The sequence below is a fragment of the Lacerta agilis genome, chromosome 15 (genome assembly GCF_009819535.1).
Source record: "Lacerta agilis isolate rLacAgi1 chromosome 15, rLacAgi1.pri, whole genome shotgun sequence".
Classification (NCBI taxonomy): domain Eukaryota; kingdom Metazoa; phylum Chordata; class Lepidosauria; order Squamata; family Lacertidae; genus Lacerta; species Lacerta agilis.
The window spans coordinates 480,592-502,015 of record NC_046326.1 but is presented as its reverse complement, the minus strand read 5'-3'; the positions used below and the strand labels follow the sequence as shown (position 1 = coordinate 502,015).

Sequence of the window (21,424 nt, the reverse complement as noted above, 5' to 3'; positions counted from 1 at the left end):
ACATTTGTGGCTTCCACCACAAAGAATTCTGGGGGCTGCAGTTTGTTAAAGGTGCCGAGAGTTGTTAGAAGACCCCACTCCCCCTCCCTGAGCTACTACTACCAAAGTTCCCTATGGGGAATGATTGATTGTTAAATGGTTGATTGAATGGGGGTCTCCTAACAACTCTCAGCTTTCAGCTGCAGCTCCCAGAATTTTTGGGGAGGATGTGGCTGTTTAAAGTGTCATTGTGGTACTGTAAACATATACCTGTAGAGGGGAGGGGGAGAGAAGGGATAGAAAAGGGCAGATTTTAAATGAATCATGCCACTTTCTTCTGGGACGGATCAGGGCTGGTTTTTACTTTGCAGCAGCCTCTGTCCAAATTTTGCAACCAAAGGGTGCGTTATTGTGTTTAAAATGAAATGGTGCAAAAAGTTGCATGGACGTGCTCAATTTATTAGAATCTGAGACTGTGATGTTCAAGTTTTCTTTTGTTTTTAACCTACTTTGCAAGTAGTATAGTGGCAAGAGCAGGGATACTGACATCGTGTTTCTTTCCCTGAAGTGCTCTGTGGAGAGAACCCAAAGGAGATGTAGGCAGCCAAGGACCCACCCACCACCACCCACTTCCATTACATTAGTTCTCGGATTCTGAAACTCAAAATAACAGTATACAGTATACCTTGGTTCTTGAACGGCTTAGTTGATGAACAAATCAGAACCCAAACGCCGCAAACCCGGAAGTAAGTGTTCAGCTTTGCGAACTTTTTTCGGAAGCCGAACGTTTGATGCGGCTGTCAGCTATTGTTTCCAAGGTGCCTGCACCAATCGGAAGCTGCACCTTGGTTTTTGAACGTTCCTCAAGTCAAACAGACTTCCAGAACAGATTACATTTGAGAACCGAGGTACCACTGTAATCCTATACATGGCCGTCTGCCATGGGGGTTGGACTAGATGACCTTGGGGTCCCTTCCAACTCTACAGTTCTATGATTCTGTGCTTACTTGGATGTAAGTTACATTGAGTTCCAAGGAGCTCACCTCAGGTAACAGGTTGAATTATGCAAGTGAATACAGTTGCACACATTTTGCAGTGTACACGCACCTGGCTAATTTTGTTGACAGGTGCCTTTTTAATGTTGCTGCTTTTGTGCAGGACTTTGGGGTGGAGTGGAGAGCAAACTACGCAAAAGTTAGGTGTGAAATGTGAAAGAACAGCTACAGAAATTACCCTGGAAGCACACAAAGAAGTTACATAGGATAGTAATATATCTCCTGGGGGGGTTATTAATTATACCTCAAACCTCTTTTAGAGATGGGGAGTTTATGTAGTCCCAAACAGCAGGGCCAGCTTATGACATTTTTCTGCCTGAGGCAAAGGACAAGACCACAGACTCATAGAATTGTAGAGTTGGAAGGGACTCTGAGGATCATCCAGTCCAACCCCCTGCAATGCAGGAACAGGCAGTTTCCTCATACAGGGATTGAACCTCATTTTAGAATCAGAATTGTAGAGTTAGATACAGCCCTGCATGGTTGATGTATCAGCACATTGGTGCTGCCCTGGCCATCTTTGCTGCTTCTTTTTTCCTCTGTCTTTATGGTTATGGTGATATATCCTTGGAAGACTCAATATCAAAAAAGGATAGTTTATGGAGCTTTCAAAACACGTGCTTGTTAGAGGCTGGGCCCAGTTTGCCTGGCCAGAGCTCTTCCCCCTCCTTTGACATTTCCCCCTCCTCCTCAGACTTTCCACAGTATTTTAGACTTCAAAGACCCACAGATTTGCCCCCCATCTTCACTTTCCAGAAACAATTGAAGACATTTTTGTTCCAACAGCCTTTCCCAGATGGATGGCTAGAGATCTCTGCTGTGGGTCTCCATTTTATGTTTGTGTTTTAAATCGTATTCTGTTTTTTGTGTCCCTTTAAACCCTTTTATGGTTGTTTTTATTATATCTTTTTACATTGCCTTGAAATATATATGTGGAAGGTGGCTTATAAGTTCTGGGTTGTATCCAAAGTTGCACTGAGTAACATGTTCCCGTCTCCTTGGAACTCTTGTTTGGACCACAAGTTCAGGAAGAACTTTCCCAGTTTGAAAGGGATGGCTGGTTTTTGTCTTGATGCAGTCCTTCTTTCCACAGGGAAGTTCTGAACTATCCTCTGGGGAAAAGGCCTCTGGAACTGCACCCCATGATACGCCAGGGAGTGCTGAAAGCCCCCTAGATGCGATTTGCCTCAGTGAATCCGATAAGATGGCAGTTCTGACTCTGATCAGAGAGGAGGTAAGAGCTGCACCCTCGGAGGGGGGGGGTGACCCCATCAGGATGTTGGTGGTCTGTGTTTTTGGAGTGTATGTTTTGGATATGTTAGTTTAAGTCACTTAAATAATGAAGACAGTGTTCGGAGGGAAAACAAATCCTGATAACAATTTACTGAGGAACTGAACAGAAAACTGTGTATAATTTGAGGAGAGAGGTGTTGTCATTCTTATTTCAGGCCTTGTACACAGCCATTCAACTAAACATTGACAGGAAACGACACAGCCAATTGGGTGAAGATCATACCATTCCGACTGGTTGCTGAGCAACACCCCCCCCCCACTCTTGTCTACCTGACTTTAACACTTACAGGATTAACTCTTAAATTGCACACAGAACGATCTCTGTAGTTGCAATTCCAGTGGGGTTATGTTTGAGAACAGTGCTTTATCACTAAGAATGATAAAGTACTTTTAAAATCAGTTACAAAATGTTGAGGTAGAAATGGGCTATAGTAATAATAATATTACAACAGAATATTAAATGCAATAATATATTAAACGTTAAAAGCTGCCTTCAGATGTCTTCTAAAAGTCTGGTAGTTGTTTTTCTCTTTGACATCTAGTGGGAGGGTGTTTCACAGGGCGAGTGCCACTGCTGAGAAGGCCCTCTGCCTGGTTCCCTGTAACATCACTTCTCCTCGCAGTGAGGGAACCACCAGAAGGCCCTCCGCACTGGACCTCAGTGTCCGGGCAGAACGATGTGGGTGGAGACGCTCCTTCAGGTATACTGGGCCGAGGCCGTTTAGGGCTTTAAAGGTCAGCACCAAGCTTCCGTCTGTTTTTAAAAAGCAGGGGTGGGCAACCTGCAGCCTCAGGCCTAATAGCCAAAGGCATCTGTGAGTGATCAGTCCCTCTCCTGTCACTCCTGGGAGGAAGAGGGAATGAGAAAGAAAAGGCAGAGAGAGAATGTGCTCCGCTCCCCCCCCCCCCCCGCACAGTCCCCATAGACTGGCCTTCAAACTCATGGGTTTGGGGACATCAAAGCATGACCGAGGATGAGTCACAGGAGCAGCAATGCCACTAAACAAGTAAATGATTTAAAAAATTCAGAAATGGGTCCACAAATGTATGTTTGGGTTCCAGGTCTGCAAAGGCTGAGAAGCACCCCAAGAGAAAAGCTTGCCCATCTCATTGTATGGTGTGCAAGGGATCAGGGTTTTCAACCAGGAATCTTCTGATCCGAGGTCTAACCCTGTGAGCTACAGAGCACTCAGGCTTTGCAGCCTCTTCAAATGCAGACAAGGACATCAGCTCCTCTGACTGGCAGGCAGTATCAAGTGGCCAGGGCTGGCAGTAAATGCCAGGAGCCTGCTCTAGCTCTCTCAGACTCACTGTTCTGCCCTCTGGAAATGAGATAACCACAGTCTGGGTCTGGGCTCAGGACAGGCCCCCACAGCCTGGGCCTGAGCCTGAGCATGTGAAAGTGGAAGGTAGCCTTGTCCAAAGTCTGCTAGTGCCTCAGAAGCGCTGGGCTCCAGGCCTGCCAGGGGGTCCACCCAGTCTGAGGTGGGTGATGTTTACATGCAAGCTACTACTACCCACAGAAAGGGGCGCCATGTCAATTTAAAAGTGGCAGGCAGAGTTTTTACACTTGCGCCTGACCACTCCCGATATGTGCCTTCTGCTCTGAGTGTATCCCATTAGGTATTTTTCGAAATGCCTCATAGTGGCTTCACACATTACTTTTTACAGTTAGAAAGCTCTGAAATGGAAAGCTAAAGGCTGTTCTTTGTTCCCATGTTTTCTAGATCATCTCCAAAGAGATTGAAGCAAACGATTGGAAGTGGAAATATGAAGGAAGCCGGCAAGAGGTTCTGGAAATGAGGTAACTCTCCATCCAGCCCAGGGCCCTGGTGGGGATGTAAACTGCCCCCTCTCCTGTAGTTTGATCAATCATTTGCTGAGCAAGGAGAGTGATAGCCCCCTACCTCAGCTGATGTACATGTGGGAGTGTATAGTTTTTTATTTCATAAAATTTATATACCAATTGATTGTAAAAACAAACAAACCAAATACCCTGAAAACTGTTTTCAAAATAATAAACCAATAAAATTACTGGTAAAAACAGTTAACAATAAGTATTTAAAACGTTAAAAAAAACATTGATAAACTAAAAACATATTAAAACACATGTTAACATTGTCTATATTTGGGTAGGCTTGTCTAAACAAAAATGTTTTTCGCAGGCACCAAAAATAGTACAGTGACATGTTCTCTTAAGTGTGTAGAAAGGTAACATCCACTTTTGTCCACACCTGCCCTTTGGCATGCAGCCTCTGGAGGGTTGGCCAAGGGCTAGTGTCCCTGGCCTAGGAATTTGACCTGGGCAGGGAAGACCCCAAGTCAATCTCCACTCAGCCACAAGACTTCCTGGGTGATCATCAGCTTGTCCCTCTGAATCCGACCTGCCTACCTTACAGGGTGGTTGTGAAGATAAAAGAGCAGGACCTTTGTGTGTACCATATTAGGAGAAAGAACAGGATACAAATGGAACAAATTTGTACATAGGTGTTTGTTAACCAAAAAGCACCCAAACCAAAAAATGTGTCAGTTTTCTTTACCTACATTTTTGGAAAGAGTTCTGGAAGCCAAAGAGGTCTATGCAGTGAAATGGATGTGTATGTAACCATTCTCAAGTTTGCATGCATCTTAAGATGCCTGCAGAAGAGAAACTTTGATGGCTGTCTGTCTGTCTTGCATAAGGATGAAATAATGTAAAAGGCATCCGGCCCTAGGATGAGTGGGTGGAGCTGGTTCACTGAAGCAAGAAGTGAGCAATTCTGATTCTTGTGTGCTGTTTCCTGATTTTCTGTCTAGGAAGATTGTGGCTGAATACGAGAAGACCATTGCCCAGATGATAGGTAAGCCATGGCTTTGTGGGCAGAAGGGACAAGAAAGCTAACCAGCCCAGTGCCTCATCCTCTATAGATCATCCCCTCCAGATAATCCAGGCCATAAATGTGCAGGAGGAGGAGGCATATCTTCATTCATTCATTCATTCATTCATGTCAGGGGGCTGCCCTCGCCTCAAGGCAAGGAGTTGCCAGGGCTTTATTGGGATCTCGAGCCCCCGCCTCAACTGCTGAGCAATTCATCTTCCTCCAGTGAGGAAGGCAGTGATCCCTCTAGTGGGGAGGGAGAGATGGGAATGGGAAGTAGGAGTCAGGGCTCTGACAGGGAAGGAGAGCCCTTGCACCAAGCAGAGCACGGAGGGGAGGCACCTCTTCCGTCTCCCCACTTGCGCAGGGGGGAAAGACACAGAGGCAGGGGTTCCGCATCCCGCGGCTTTTATGCTGGGCAAAGAACCGGAAGGGGTCATTCCCGGACTCTGCCGAAGGATGAGCTGGACGTCTTTTTTATAGCTGCACTGTACATATTTGCACAATAAAGAAACCTAGTCTCAGAAACCTCGGCGTCAGGCTGATTACTCATGAGCAGCCATTGAAGACCTTACAATTCATTCATTCATTCTATTAAATTTGTATACCGCCCTGTCTGTACCTGTAGATCTCAGGGCTGTTCACAAATGCAGTTTCAATGCAATGTGTCTGGTCTCTGCAAGCATGATAAGTACATAAGAGCCAGATAGATTAGGCCCAAGGCCCATCTAATCCAGCACCCTGTTGTCGGGGTTCGGGTGCTGGAGCTCCTCGTGCACAAACTTAGGCTGCCCATGCACGAGGTACCAGTAGCGGGGAAAAGCGGCCAGCGTTCCGCGTGCTTATGAGCACGGGCGCCGGCCAAGTCTCACAATCTGAAGGAAGCTGAGTAAGACGGAAAATGACTCCGAAGGTGTGTGAGTTCTTGAATGCCTTCTAACTAAAATAATGCCTCGAAAACTAATGGATGCCTCGAAAACCAAAGGACGCCCTGAATCTGAACCATGTGAACCAAACCAAGGACATTGCGTTGAAATTAAAATTCTTAAAACCTTTACCCCCTTTTCCCCAAATGACGACAGACACCGGATCTTTCTTTTGTGGCTTTGGCAAAACCCGCATAGGCTCGTCTTCTGGCCCTAAGCTAAGTTTCCCTGAGCTCTAAGTCCCTGCGCGCCAATTCTTCCGCGATGCTAAATTAATCTAAATCTAAACCGAATATCTTCCGCAATTCTAGCCCTAGGCTAAACCTAAAAGTCTAACTAAAGCTAAACCGAATATCTTCCGCGAACTAAACCTAACTAAAAGCAAAACCCATCCAACCCAACCAGCCCGCTCCCAAAATCCCTTAAACTAAACCTGAACTGAAAGTAAAAGTTCCCAAAAGAATAAAACGTGCCTAAGCGGGGAGCCTCAGCCTTTTATTAGGGAACAGATGTGACATCACGATCGATGCCTCAACCAATAAAACCACTGTTGCTGCCCTCCAAAAAGGCGGGAAGCAGATTTAACGTTCATTGATAACTTCAAATATTGCCGGAACTACAAATTAAAGGCGGATTAATCTTATTGGTAAACCAACTATTCATTCTTACTTTCACTTTTGCTTTCACGCGTAAAGATACTAAAAGTAGTTCTCAAAAACCCATTAAAACAAATGAACAACCGCGGATCTTTTGACGGATCCACGCAGCGTATTCCGACACCCTGTTCTCACAGTGGCCAACCAGATTCCCATCATAATAAGATTTTTTTTATTTGTACCCCTCCCATCTGACTGGGTTGCCCCAGCCACTCTGGGCGGCTTCCAGCATAATAAAAACACAGCAAACGTCAAACATTAAAAACTTCTGGAGACAAGGCTGCCTTCAGAGGTCTTTGAAAGTTGTGGGGTTGTTTATCTGTTTGACATCTGATGGGAGGGCGTTCCACAGGGTGGGCGCCACTACCGAGAAGGCCCTCCGCCTGGTTCCCTGGCTCCGCAGAGGCAGAACAGAGCACAACAGCACTCTTTTTAAAAAATATTGTCTAACTGGTGGGAAATAGCAGATATCAAGGATAGGATACCTCTCCATTTGGAATTGGTATCTAAAGAATTGTGTATGCACACAAAAGCTTATACCAGAACAAACTTAGTTGGTCTATAAGGTGCTACTGGACAATTTTTTTTTTTTTTTGACTACTTCAGACCAACACAGCTACCTACCTTAATTTGGAATTAAGTGAGCCTTCCCCAACCTGGTGCCCTTCAGAGTTGTCGTCCAAAACCTCTTGAGGGTGCCAGGTCAGTGGCACTCTTTGGCGGAGCTCTTGGAACACGTGAAAACCTGCCCTCCTGCACTGCTGTTTAGCACTGTCTTCTCTGATAGGAATCATAGCTGGGGAAGAAGGAACGCCTAACTGCTACTTAGGAGCCAATACTTTCCAGGTAGGCTTAATGTTCTCCTTTTCATCTGAATCCACAGAGGATGAACAGAAGACAAACATGGCATCCCAGAAGAGTCTTCAGCAACTGACGATGGAGAAGGAGCAGGCTCTGTCTGACCTGAATTCTGTGGAACGGTCCCTTTCCGACCTGTTCAGGAGATATGAGAACCTGAAGGGGGTCCTGGAAGGCTTTAAGAAGGTCCTTTCTCTGCATAAAAAGGCCTTTTCTCCTTCTTACCTGTAGCTCAGAATCCCTGCCTTGTCTGCTGTAGGCCAGAGCGGGGGACCTGTGGGCTCCAGAAGTTCCTGGACCCCTAACCATTGGCCCTGCTGGCTGGGCTGATGGGAGTTTGAATGCAGTAATTTCTGAAGGGCCACAGGTACCCTGATGCAGGAGGGAGTATCTTTTTTGGGGTGAAATTGATTTTTTGCAAATTTCTTCAGTGAGGGGTCTTAAAAATATGTTTTTGGGTGTGATTCAAATCTGCTATTCTTTTTGTGATTGGACAATATTTAGTAGCTCTATGTCCAAGGAAGAAGCACATAATCTGCTTTTGGAAAACCAAAGAAAACCAAAGAATTTTAATTTTAGCTTCTGAGAATGTCAGGAATGCCTTATTATTATTATTATTATTATTATTATTATTAACAACAACAATAATAATTTATAGTAAAACTGCAAGTACTTGGTTAGCATTTTTAATGATTTCTAGGCAATTTTACACACATTTTACTTATCAAGTGAAATTAAATTATATTACCGTATTTTTCCATGTATAATATGCCCCCGTGTATAAGGCGATCCCTATTTTTGGGGACTCCGAATTAAGGAAATGATGGGAGATTGCCCAGAGTTGTTGAGCTTTTTGGGAAGGAGGTTTTGCACACCTCGCCAAAGCCACCTATCATCTGTCCAATCACCGCCGGCAGCTGGCAGTCAACTGCACAATTGCCGTATTTTAGCAGAGGAAATAATCCCCCTCACATATTAGGAATAGGAATTAGGAATAATTTATTGGCCAAGTATCAATCATACTTGGAATTTTGCTTCAACTACATTGCAATGTAAAGAAAACGTACCTCATACAAACACTATTCCCCTCACGATACAACAGCACAGCAAAGGAACCCCACACCACCAACGGACCTCCCTTCCACACACAACTACAAATTCAACAGTTTGATGGCACAAAATATTATTGCATTTATGTATTAGTATTAGTCAAGGATTTATGGATTAAGCCTCTTGCAAAGTCTCATCTTTTTTAAGAACACCTAGTTTATGAAGGTGTATTCTTTAATATTCATTATCCAAATGGGTGCATTCGTTTTGATGAATGTATAATCTCCATTGGAGGGCTGGATCCAGAACTGGCCCACCCTCTTTGCACCCCTTTTGACCGAAATGTGGGCACCTCCACCAGTCTGTTTCCTGACATCACATGGCATCAGGCGATTCAGATGTTGCCCAATGGGGCAGTATCAGGAAGCCAACAATTCTGCTCCAGGTCAGATTTCAGTCCGCGCTGGAGAAGAATTTAGAAGCTCGTGAAGCTTGAATGCTATTTCCCTATGGACTTTAAGAAGCCTTTGAAGTACTTCCTCCAAGTTCAGCTCTGGAGAACTTTGCTAGCTTCTCCATCTAGATGTTCTGCCAGTTGACACACTTGCATCTTTTGTTGCTTAACCTTTTGCATCTTCCTCCAACTTTTGACTTCTAGAATGAGGACGCGTTGAAGAAGTGTGCTCAGGATTATCTCACTCGGGTCAAGCAAGAAGAGCAGCGGTACCAGGCCTTGAAAATCCATGCTGAAGAGAAGTTGGACAAGTAAGGAATGTTTGGCTTTCAGGAAAGAGAGAATGGCAACACTGAACTGTGGTTAACAGAAAGCTGGAGTGAAAGCTTCCCGTTTCCTCCCTGTGGGTGTGCTGGAGGAGGAGAAGGGGAAGCAAGTGAGGCCAGAGGAAGGTTCTCATGGTGTCTTGATTAGGGGGGATGGGGAGCAAAAGCGTCTTTGCCTGCAACAGAATATACAAGTACAAGCTCAAGTTTCAGGAATAATGATGACGATAAGCAGTTGAAGGATCAGTGGTGGCTGATGCTCTTTGGGGAGTGATAAGGTGGAAGCAGAGTGAACAACAGCTGGTGCAGCCAGAGCCAGCGAAAAGCAGAGCTAGTTAATTTTAGTTTTGTCCCCATCATCCTCCATGCTGGAGGGAAACACTGAGGCTTAAGGCAGAGGAGGCTTGGAAGGCAGGCAGGTGGCAGCTGTCTGAGGGCAGAGCAAGGTTGGTGGGCAGAGCTACCTGTTTGCTGTGATGGACCAGCCTCCACTGCCAAAGGATTGCAGCGCATCATGAATAATATCAACAGTGGGCTGCTTTATTGCAGACACCAAATCCCGCAGTTGAAAGCCTTCACCCACAAACTGAGAGTCAGTTTTCTCTGCTAAGGACATTTTTATTACAGCTTGGCTGAGCACAATACTGTCACTCTCAAGGGCCATCCAGAAGATTAACCTTATTTGTATCTCTGTTTCTCTTGCTGTCTTCCCCCTTCAATGCAGAGCCAATGAAGAAATTGCTCAGGTGCGCAACAAGGCCAAAGCGGAGAGTGCAGCTCTTCACGCTGGGCTCCGAAAAGAACAAATGAAGGTGGAGTCTCTGGAGAGGGCCCTCCAGCAAAAGGTGAAGGAGCCTCTCTTAGCTTTTTCCTGCTGCAAAGAAAAGAGCAAATTGTCTGAATCCAGAGGCGTACCCAGGATCAAAACTATGGGGGGGCAAGCCATGGGCGTTCAGGTTGTGACATTTCAGCACGGAAAGGCGAATGAAACCAAAATCTTAGGAAAATTATATATAATTATAGCAGTGCTTTATTACGGTAGTTATTACAATTATTTGCTTGAATTTTTTTTTAAATTTTTATTCTATTTACATGTCTTATACCAGGGGTGGCCAACTCCCAAGAGACTGTGATCTACTTTCAGAATACAAAATCTGGCAGTGATCTACCCCCGTTTTTGGGGGATCAGCTCAAAGTTGAGGAATGCCCTGTTTTTTAGGGGTTCAGTTCATTTTAGTTGTTGAGCCTTTTTTTAGGGACTAGACCTTCTGAAGTAATTGATTTAAAAATATTAAGATTAAGATTAAGATTACTTCAACTTCCTAAGCATCTAGGTATGCTTGCCTAAGGAAGAATGCTTTTAGCAGGTGCCCGAAAAGAGTCTAGCAAAGGCACGTGCTTTGCTGCAATAGGCAGGGAGTTCCAAAGTGCAGGTGCCGTCACAGTAAACAATACAGTACAGATATTATGTGGAGCCTGTAGTAGTGCTTGAAACTACTGGAGGGGAGGTTTTATTTATTTATTTATTCAGCTCCACTGAATTGAAATTTCAGCCAGGCATGTCCAAAGTCCATTTCGGGGACCTAATTCGGCCCACCAGTTGGTTTAATCCGGCCCCTGTGGCAGTTTATTTCCTGGGGTAAAATCCTTTAAAAACCTCAACAACTTCAACCGTGGAAAAGGTTAACAACTTTGGTCGGCCCTTTGGTCAGCCCTCACGGCCCTTCACTTCATCAAATCTGGCCCTCTTTGAAAAAAGTTTGGACACCACTGGCTTACACCATACTAAATTTGTTAGTCTTTTAAGGTAACTCTTATTTAAAGCAGGCCCCTACCCACCCCAAAAAATACTTTTGGTCTCACAAATAGCAGCACATTCCACCTCAAAACAAAATATTAAACAGTAAAAAAAAATTATAACTCCTGTTAGGATAATTAAACCAATCTTACACATAGATTTTATGGGCCAATTTATTCACACAGGCTTTTCCTATGAGGTTTTGACAATTTGAGAACTCAAGCAGTGAAATTGCTAGGAACCATAATATAAGTTTCACAGGTGCAGTATGCACAGATGTTGGTCACATAAGTTGGCATCTCTTCATATATTCCTTTACTTCTCAACTACTTTATAAGAATCAGAAAGCAAGGAGACATAGCAACTCACACCTCTTCCATGCAGCAGCATATCAGAACACTAACACTTTATGCCTAAATAGCTTATAATTTACTTTAATTACTTGCATGCAAGCAAGTGTTAACCATTAAGTGGTGACAAGATGGTATTCTGAAATGCAAAGAAGTGAGTTGTTTGAAAAGCACAGGAAAACATCACTGCTTATTTATACTCCAAAACAAAATAAAACAAAAAATTCCTTCCAGTAGCACCTTAGAGACCAACTAAGTTTGTTCCTGGTATGAGCTTTTGTGTGCTCAGATACACTGAAAGAGAAGTCAACAGACCCTTATAGTATGCATGCACACGAAAGCTCATACCAAGAACAAACTTAGTTGGTCTCTAAGGTGCTACTGGAATGAATTTTTTATTCTATTTTGTTTTGACTATGGCAGACCAACACAGCTACCTACCTGTATTTATACTCCAGTCATCAATCCAGCAATAGAAAGTACATCAACACACAAGCACACCGAATCATGTGTGTTTGTTTACTACCAGTTAGGTAGACTTTGTTTAGTTTTAATTTAGATTTGAAAAAATCACCCAAACACTTTTTTTAGGGGTTAAAAAAAGGCGGGGGCGGGGGTTAAAGTCAATGGACAAGGGGGTAAAGTCACTCACCAAAAGATTGCTGTGGATCAAAACAGCAGCACAGAGAAAGCTCCGTCTTCCCTTCCAGAGATCATACAACCATGGAGGGTGGGGGTGAGGGGGAGGGGCAGGAGTCAGTTTTAGCGACCAGGACCATCAACTGGGATTAGGCGTTAATAGGTCACAGAGTAGCCTGCTTCTTATCAAGCAGTCTAAGGTGGGTGAAAACGTCTGGAGACTGATAAGGAAGCTGGGGGGGGGGGGGAATCAGGGATATCTTAATCTCCAGTCCTCTCCAGAAGTTTTCACCCAGCACACTTCCCTCTTTGCTCAGTCTCAGCGAACAAGCATTCAGCAATGGTAGCAGCGCTGCTTTTTAAGCCAGACCCAGGAGAAGACTGATCATTTTTGCTTCTGGGGGGCAGCTTGCTTCTAGGGGGGCAGCTGCCCCCCTCTGCCCCTGCCTGGGTACGCCCATGTCTGAATCCACTACATGCTGCTTGAAATTCCTTTAAGATGGACAGCAAAATGTACATTGAGTTTTCAGTATTCTCCTGATCTTGTGATATTGCTATTTTTTATTTTTCTTAATTGTTCAATGGCCTGATTCATTATTGTGTTTTTACAATATTTCTATTGTGCTACTTTTTTTATAAAGAATTTATTGGGTTTTACAAAGTAACAAAAACAAAGAATAACAAAAACATATAATAACAAACAAATACAAAATACAGAATGGAAAAACAGAAAAAAGAGCATAAAAAGAAAAAAAAGAAAAAACAACAATTATCTTATATCTTAATCTTATTCTAATTCTTCTTTAGGGGGGACTTCCCCCGTCCTCTCTCCAGCGTTCAATTCTAATTTACTTTAGTAACTTTGTAATTATTTATTAATCATTCACCTTAACTATTCAAATTCAATATATCATCTTATCTTATCTCTATAAACTTAATTATATATTCCAAACATTGATTACTTTAGTTGCAAACAACCTTATCTTACTTTCTTGTTTACTATTTTACTCTAACATTGACTAGCTGTCACCTATTATCTTTCTCTGATTTCACTTCAAAAAACCAATTTTTCACGATGTTTCAAATAGTCCTTAAATTTCTTCCAGTCTTCTTCCATCTTCTCCTCCCTCTGGTCTCGGAGTTTCGCGGTCAGTTCTGCGAGTTCCAAAAAGTCAATTAGCTTCATCTGCCAATCTTCTACCGTTGGGAGCTCTTCACCTTTCCAGTTTTTATCAATCAAAATTCTAGCGGCTGTTGTGGCATACATAAAAAACACTCTGTCTTTCCTGGATATCTCATGGTTGGTTATGCCCAATAGGAAGGCCTCTGGTTTCTTAGAAAAGGTGTATTTCAACACTCTTTTGAGCTCATTATAAATTTTCTCCCAGAAGTCCTTAACCTTTGGGCACATCCACCACATGTGATAGAAGGTACCTTCCACTTTGTTACATTTCCAACATTTGTTACTTAACCTATGTTACATCTTAGCAAGTTTAACTGGTGTCAAATACCATCTATATAACATTTTCATTATATTCTCTCTTAACACATTAGATGCCGTAAACTTGATACCTTCCCTCCATAACTTCTCCCAATCCTCCATCATTATATTATGACCCACATCTTTAGCCCAGTCAATCATTGCCGATTTCACCATTTCATCTTTAGTATGCCACTCTAGCAATAGGTTGTACATTCTGGAAAGGTTTTTAGAGTTCGGTTCTATTAATTCTGTTTCCAATTTTGATTTTTCTATCTGAAAGCCAATTTTTTTATCTAGCTTAAAAACTTCATTTATTTGATGATACTGCAACCAGTCCGAAACCCCGTCTTTCAATTGTTCATAGCTTTTCAGCTTAAAAGTTTGGCCTTCCTGTTGTAGTATATCTGCATATTTTAACCAATTCGCAGACAAATTTGGTCTCTTATACGCCTTAGCCTCCACTGGAGATATCCATCTGGGGGTTTTTTTCTCTTGCAAGTCTTTGTTTCTGCTCCAAACCTGATACAAGGCATTTCTAATTATATGGTTTTTGAAAGCTTTATGTACTTTGACTTTATCATACCAAAGATACGCATGCCAGCCAAACACATTAGCATGTCCTTCCAAGTCCAACACGTCCGTGTTATCTAATCTAAACCAATCCTTCAACCAGCAAAAGGCAGCCGCTTCAAAGTAGAGTCTCAAATCTGGCAGGGAAAATCCACCTCTCTCCTTAGAGTCTGTCAAGATTTTGTATTTTATTCTGGGTTTCTTCCCCTGCCAGATAAACTTCGATAGATCCTTTTGCCATTTTTTAAAGCAATCTGTTCTATCAATTATAGGTATCACTTGGAATAAAAATAACATCTTTGGCAATACATTCATCTTTATAGCTGCAATTCTTCCCATCAGGGAAAGCTTTAATCTAGTCCATATCTCTAAATCTCTTTTAACCTCATTCCATAATTTCTCGTAGTTGTCCTTGAACAGGTTTATATTCTTGGGAGTCAAACTCACCCCCAGATACTTCACCTTCTTAACAAAGTTCAGTCCAGTTTGTTCTTGTAGTTTCTCTGACTGCAATAGTGTCATATTTTTTGTCAGTACTTTTGTCTTGGCTTTATTCAGTTTGAATCCTGCTACTTTCCCAAACCTATCAATAGTCTCTAAAGCTTTGGGAAGACTTTTTTCAGGTTCCTGTAGGGATAACACCACGTCATCTGCAAAGGCTCGAAGTTTATATTCTTTCTCTCCCACCTTTATTCCTTTTATCTGTTTATCAGTTCTAAGCATATTCAGGAGCACCTCCAGGACCATAATAAAAAGTAAAGGTGAGATAGGGCACCCTTGTCTTGTACCTTTCTCAATCCTTATTTCTTCTGATATTACACTGTTTACGATAATTTTGGCTTTTTGTTCTGTATAAATGGCATTGATGCCATTCATAAATCTTTGACCGACCCCCATCTTTTCCAGATTTTTCTTCATGAAAGTCCAAGAAATATTGTCAAAGGCCTTTTCAGCGTCAATAAACATCAATACTGCATCCGTGTTTATTTTCTTCTCCAGTCTTTCCAATATATCCACAATATTCCTTGTATTGCTATTTATATGTCTCCCAGGCAAAAAGCCTGCTTGATCATTGTGGATATAGTCCTTCAGCAGCCTCTTTAGTCTCGTGGCCATGACATTTGCAAAAAATTTATAATCTACATTTAATAGTGAAATTGGTCGGTAATTTTTCATTGATGTTTTGTCAGAATCCGGTTTCAAGATCAGTGTAATATAAGCCTCCTTCCAAGAGTCTGGTGCCCTATCTCCTTCTAATAAGCCATTGAATACATCTTTTAATGGCTGAATCAGCCAGTCCTTCAATGTTCTATAGTATTTGGCAGACAGTCCATCTGGTCCTGGGGCCTTCCCTATCTGCATGTTGTTTATTGCCTCTTCCAGTTCTTGTGTTGAAATTGGGTGGTTGAGTATTGTCGCTTTTTCTTCTGGGACTCTATGTAAGCCATTATTCTCCAAGAATTGCTCTATGTCTTTCTCCTCTACTTTATCTTCTTTGTACAATTTTTTATAGAATTTCTGAAAACATTTTCTAATTTCCTCTGGATTCTCCACCATCTTTTCATTAACCTTTAAGTTAGTGATGATATTCAATTTTTGTCTCTTTTTGAGTTGCCAGGCCAGCATTTTCCCGCACTTGTTTGCGGAATCAAATGTTCTTTGTCGCATCATTTTAATTTTCCATTCAATTTCCTGATTTATAATCTTAGCATACTGGGACTGCAAGATTTTGATTTCTTTCTGAATTTGCATACTTTTAGGGTGTCCTCTTAATTTCTTCTCTCGTTCTTTTATTTCATTCAATAATCTTTCCTTTTCCAAATTCTGTTGTTTCTTCTTTTTTGCTCTTTCTCTTATTAGGAACCCTCTCATCACCGCCTTGCTTGCGTCCCAGACAATCCTTTTTTCCACTCCTTGGTTGAGATTTAACTGGAAATATTCTTTCATCTTATTTGCTGCTTCTTGCACCAGCCTGGTATCTCTTAACATTGCATCATCCATTCTCCATCTGAAGGAATCCTTGGAATGAATCTTTAGTTCCAATTGTACCGCATTGTGGTCTGAGCATGTCTTGGGGCAAATTATGGCCTTTTGTATTTTTGGTGCCAAACCTTTAGAGATCCATATGTAATCCAACCTCGACCACGACTTTTGTGGTTCCGAGAAATAAGTTGCTTCTGTTTCTTGTGGATTTTTCAGTCTCCAGGCATCTATTAACTCCAAATTATCAATCATCTGGAAAAACGTTTTAGGCAGTTTCCCATCATTTGTAATTTTAGCTCTTTGTGATCTATCCATTAAGGTGGAAACTGCACCATTGAAGTCTCCTAAGCATATCACATTGTAATCCAGATAGTCCAACAACAAATCGTGTATTTTCTTATAAAAGGTTGACTTTTTGTCATTCGGTGCATAGAGTCCCAGAATTATATATTTTTCGCCTTGAACTATGATTTCAATTGCAATATATCTCCCTTCTTCATCCTTAAACAGCTGTCTTGGGTTGTATTTTGCCTTTGCATATATAACAACTCCTCTCTTCTTGACTTTATCCGATGATATAAATTCTTGGCCTAACTTTTTATTTTGTAATATTCTTCTGTGATGCCTAATTACATGAGTCTCTTGTAGACAAATTTAGGCAAGATAAGTCCCAGAGAGCCAGAAAGTCAATTTCAAAACATTCCCAGTTGTAAACACCAGGTGGCCGGCAGACACAGTCAGGAAGCCGCAGGCAGGGAGACAAAGAGACAAAGAGAAACCAAGCGGCTCCTTAAAACAAAGAGCCCTATACTTTCACTTCTCCAGCTCTAATGGCGCAGTTTTAAAAGTTCCAAAAGTTTTGAAAGTTCCAAAAGTCAAGAAGGGTATCTTAGCTAAGCCTAGCCAAGGCAGCTGCAACAGTATATCCAGCAAAAGTCTCTAAAAAGTTAGTAAAGTAGCAGAGAGTCATATAAAGTAACCAAATCTCGATCGGAAACAGTGATTAAAAAGCAGTTTTGCAAGTTAGTTTCGCCGCCCGCTAACTGACCCGGACTCCAAATCCAGAGGGTGTAGCGGTGTCTTCTTAAAACAATTTAAAAATCCACACAAGAAGAAGTCTTTCAATTCAAAGGAAAGCAATAAGTAGCAGTAAATAGTCTTTCAGTTCAAAAGAAGAGCAGTAAATAGCAGTAAATAGTGAAATCAGTCCTGTAGCTTTAAACAAAGAGATCGCGGCTCAGCTCCACTGACGTTACTTTCATCTAGCCGCTGTCAAAAAAGGAACGGGCTTCCTCATTTTACGTTCCTTTCTGCAAGCCAATTCACAGTCTTTTATATCCAAATTGATTTTTAAAGTCTCTACTTACAGATCCTTCATTTTAAGTCCAAATTGAGGCAGAATAAGGGCGCTCTGTTCTGGCAGATCCCGCTGCTTCGTAGTTTCGGTTTGTGATGGCCTCTTCAGCGCCGTGCCAGCGCTCCGCTCGCCCGATTTCCCCCTTTACAGAGGTAGATCGGGAACGGAGATAGCACGTCCTGGTGCCCGCTAGAGTGCCGGTCCACGGAACGCGCCTTCCGTGGCTTTAAGGGGGCTGTAGCGCGGTTACAGGCACCCCAAAACCCCAAAACTACTGGAGCATTCAGCTCCCGGCTGCAAACGGAATGGCGCCCTTACCGGAAGTGCTTCATTTCTATTGTGCTTCATTTGTCCTGTATTTTTAATATTTTCTTCAGTGTTGTGGGAGCCTTATATGCTGAAGGGTGGTACAATCCTAACGATGATATAATCTGTGTTCCAAATATTACTCCTGAATCTGTTTGGGTTAACTTGGTTATGTTGGTTGATTTCCTCAATACCAAGACCCTATATTGCTATGGTCCCTAACTTGACACTCACCTTGGTGCCTGCAAAAGCCCTTCCTAGGTTTCTTTTTCAAATACTGAGTTTTGGGGACTTGTTGTTCTGGACTCGGAGGCTGGTGTCCTTAGCTACTTTTTCTGTCAGTGTTTGATTTGGTTTGGGATGCGTGTAGATGTTTTGCCTGTTTGGGGGGAATTTTGTGGTGTTCACAACAGTTTCTTAGGTTTCCAAATGTGGCCTAGGGCACAGAAAGGTGACGTAGTTGAAAGCATTTAAAGGAGACTCCATTGCACTACAGGTGCCTTATTGGATTTTGCAGGTTTCAACTTTTGCAATGGAAATGCTCTACAGCAGGGATTGGGATCCTGTGTGGAGTCCACCAGCATGTGGGCTCAATCACAGACTCCCCATCCCTGGACTGTGTCCACTGCTTATACTAGAGCTTTCCAAACTTTTCATGTTGGTGACATACTTTTTAGACATGCATCATTTCACGACACAATAATTCAGTTTTACTAGCACTAACCCTTTGCCAGTTCCAGGGGGAGCAGCATTCACGCAAAGTGCCTACACACTGTAGGCAACATGCTAATGTGTTGCAAGACACAGTTTGGAAAGCTCTGGCTTATCCCATTATCCCATTCGCCAGCCCAAACCCTCTGCATTCTCTTGCATCCAATGATGGCAACAAGAAAGGAGATTTAGGAATGTGTCCACAGCCTAAATCCACAGCTCTTCACTTCCTACATTTGTGTGTTTTTCAGAACCAGGAAATTGAAGAACTGACCAAGATCTGCGATGAGCTGATTGCCAAGCTAGGAAAGGCTGACTGACCCCCTCTCTCTCGTCCAGAGCAACCATGCTCTGCTACTTCCTGTCGTCTATCTGCATCTTCAAGTGAGCACCCTGCCTTATTCTCCAGAACTAATCTTCCCCCTGCTGCAGGAGAGGGAAAAGCACATGCACTTGCCTTCTGTATCAAGCAGTCTTCACCTGCAAGAGGGAATCAGAGGCCCTATTATGTGTTCATTTCCATCAGGTCTCCTCCTTGGCTTCACTTCCGCTGTCCACTTTTTGTAGCCCAGCTGCAGTTGGTGAGGCATATGCAGTATATACATATTAGACATGCCATTTTATTTGCAAGAAGGCATTGAGAGCAGCCGCTCTGTTCTGCAACTAGGTGGGGCTCCAGCCCACAGAAGATGCTGCATTTGCTGCCTTGAGAGCTGGTGCCTGATGAAAAGGGACATTGCTGTAAATACCTGCCGATGGTGATGGGGAGGAGCCAGGAGGAGGTGCCGTTTACCTAAACAGGTGCTTTTCCATATGCGGTTGCAGTGAGCATGGGGAAGGCACAAGTGAGATGTGAAGTAAGCTGCATTGGAGGGGGTGCGCAACAAGGCCAGTTTTAATGCAGCTGTTGCATGACACAGGCTGGTGTCTAGATTGCTTCCTGAGGGTGGATCACATGTAGAATTCAAATTAGGGTCTACTGGATTGTGCAAGAGCAAGTCTTTGTGAGCCATGATTGGCAATGAAAAAGGCAGTGCTTCAGGGCGCCTTAAAAACTTTATAAGGTCTTGTAGACTAGAAGGTTTGTGCCACAATACATTTTCTTAAGGCTCTTGTGTGTGTTCAGGCACAGACCAACATAGGCTACCCTGCTGGAATTTCTCTTTTCAGTTAGTGCACTTTAATGCTGCGGCAGGAGGACAGTGTTCCCTCCCAGAAACAGAGAGAGAGCACATTTCCCAGAACGCACCTTGAATGCAGGGCCTCCCAAGTGAGTAACAGCTCCTAGACATTGAAGAATATGAATATATAATCTCCTCCCTGTTAATGGATTCTAGATGCTCCTGTCATCTCTGGAAACTGGGTGAAAGAATGGAAGGCAAACTGCAGCAGACAGGTGCAGTTTCTAATGCAGTTGTGCTCTCTAGCAGGAACAGTTTTGGCACTGGGTTACCCCATGCTACACTGTCCCAGATTGCTGTCATTTTTTAGTTGCTCACCGACCTTGTAATGGCTTCTGCAACTTAGTTCTGGTGGTGGCAGATGCAGCCTGTTCCCATACTGTAAGAAGTATATGATTCTCTCCCAAATGGTCAATGTAACACAGGCGACCTGTGTTCTGAACTCAAAATCTGGGTGGAGGGGAAGGTTCTGGTGGTGTGTTTTGGAATCTGTGCTTCCATATTGGGCTGCACGGGGCAGCCTTGCATCAGAAAAATCCAGACTGGATGATTCTCTTATATCTGTCTGATGACTAGTTAAATCATCCAGTTGATTCGGTTTAATTCCAGAACAGAACAGAAGCAATTTGCTAGTCTCTGGTTCCCAGCATGCCTTTCTCTCTCTGCCGTGAAAGCTAAACAACCCTTTGCACAAAGGAACCTGCCTACAAACCCATTTATTGCTGTCTGCCCAGCGTACAATTGCTGAGAACACTTGTCTGCCACAAAGTCCCCAATATATATTAACCTGACAGTTACTTTGGTTCCCTTGTACCATCCAGCAAAGGGTCTCCAGCCCCTGGGCCAGGATGCCCTGTGGCTGGGGCTGCTTTGTGCAGTGGGTGTGACTTGCTACCATCACACATTTGATATGTATGGTAATTTCCCTTTTCTATGTCAGGTAAATATTTGTAAGAGTTATACTCACACAAATGAGATTATAATAATGATTACTAATATATTTTTTTCCATGTCCCATTGCCTGAATAAAAATAAAGTGTTTCCAAGTTGGGAGTATTTGTTTTCCTTTTATTACTGTGCTTTGTGGGGTGTTTGTGTGTGTGTGTGTGAGAGAGAGAGAGAGAGAGAAGTCTGTTTTGCTTCTACCCTCTTGTGACTCTCCAGTGAGACAAGGCCAAACTGGCCAGCCAATGAGACGGCGTTCACACCATACATTTAAAGCCCTGTGATGCAGCTCTAAACAGCCATGACCTCCCCCACTGAATCCTGGGAGCTGCTGAGAGTTGCTTGGAGATGCCTGTTCCCCTCCAGGAGCTCCCCATGGAGGGGGATTTTTAAACCTAAGCCAAGTTAACCCTCTTGCTCAGGACACATTTTTCCTTGCACAACTGTGCATTACTTCTCAGTGCTGAGGGAATGAACCAGGGATGGGGAATTTGTGGCACTCCAGATAGTGTTGGAGTCTAAATCCCATCCTGGCCATGCTGAACTCCAGCAACATCTGGTGGGCACCACCCTGAGACCTGTGGGTATAGGGTGGTACAGTGCTTTTTTCTGGGGACGCATAGCCCTAAACATTTTGTGAATCTTT

At 43.1% G+C, this 21,424-nt stretch overlaps 1 protein-coding gene across 5 annotated transcripts in view; it reads left to right on the top strand.

Annotated features, from left to right (window-relative positions):
* TACC1 (transforming acidic coiled-coil containing protein 1) overlaps positions 1-20,886 on the top strand; it is a 101,932-nt gene extending 81,046 nt beyond the window's left edge. For all 5 annotated transcript variants that reach the window (XM_033172669.1, XM_033172670.1, XM_033172667.1 and 2 more), the window contains 7 exons: positions 2,128-2,268; positions 4,055-4,131; positions 5,124-5,167; positions 7,651-7,811; positions 9,334-9,440; positions 10,180-10,300; positions 18,904-20,886. In XM_033172669.1, the coding sequence (XP_033028560.1) occupies positions 2,128-2,268; positions 4,055-4,131; positions 5,124-5,167; positions 7,651-7,811; positions 9,334-9,440; positions 10,180-10,300; positions 18,904-18,972 (720 nt within the window). In that variant the 3' untranslated portion in view covers positions 18,973-20,886. The remainder of the gene's footprint in view (positions 1-2,127; positions 2,269-4,054; positions 4,132-5,123; positions 5,168-7,650; positions 7,812-9,333; positions 9,441-10,179; positions 10,301-18,903) is intronic.
* The last annotated feature ends 538 nt before the right edge of the window (positions 20,887-21,424 follow it).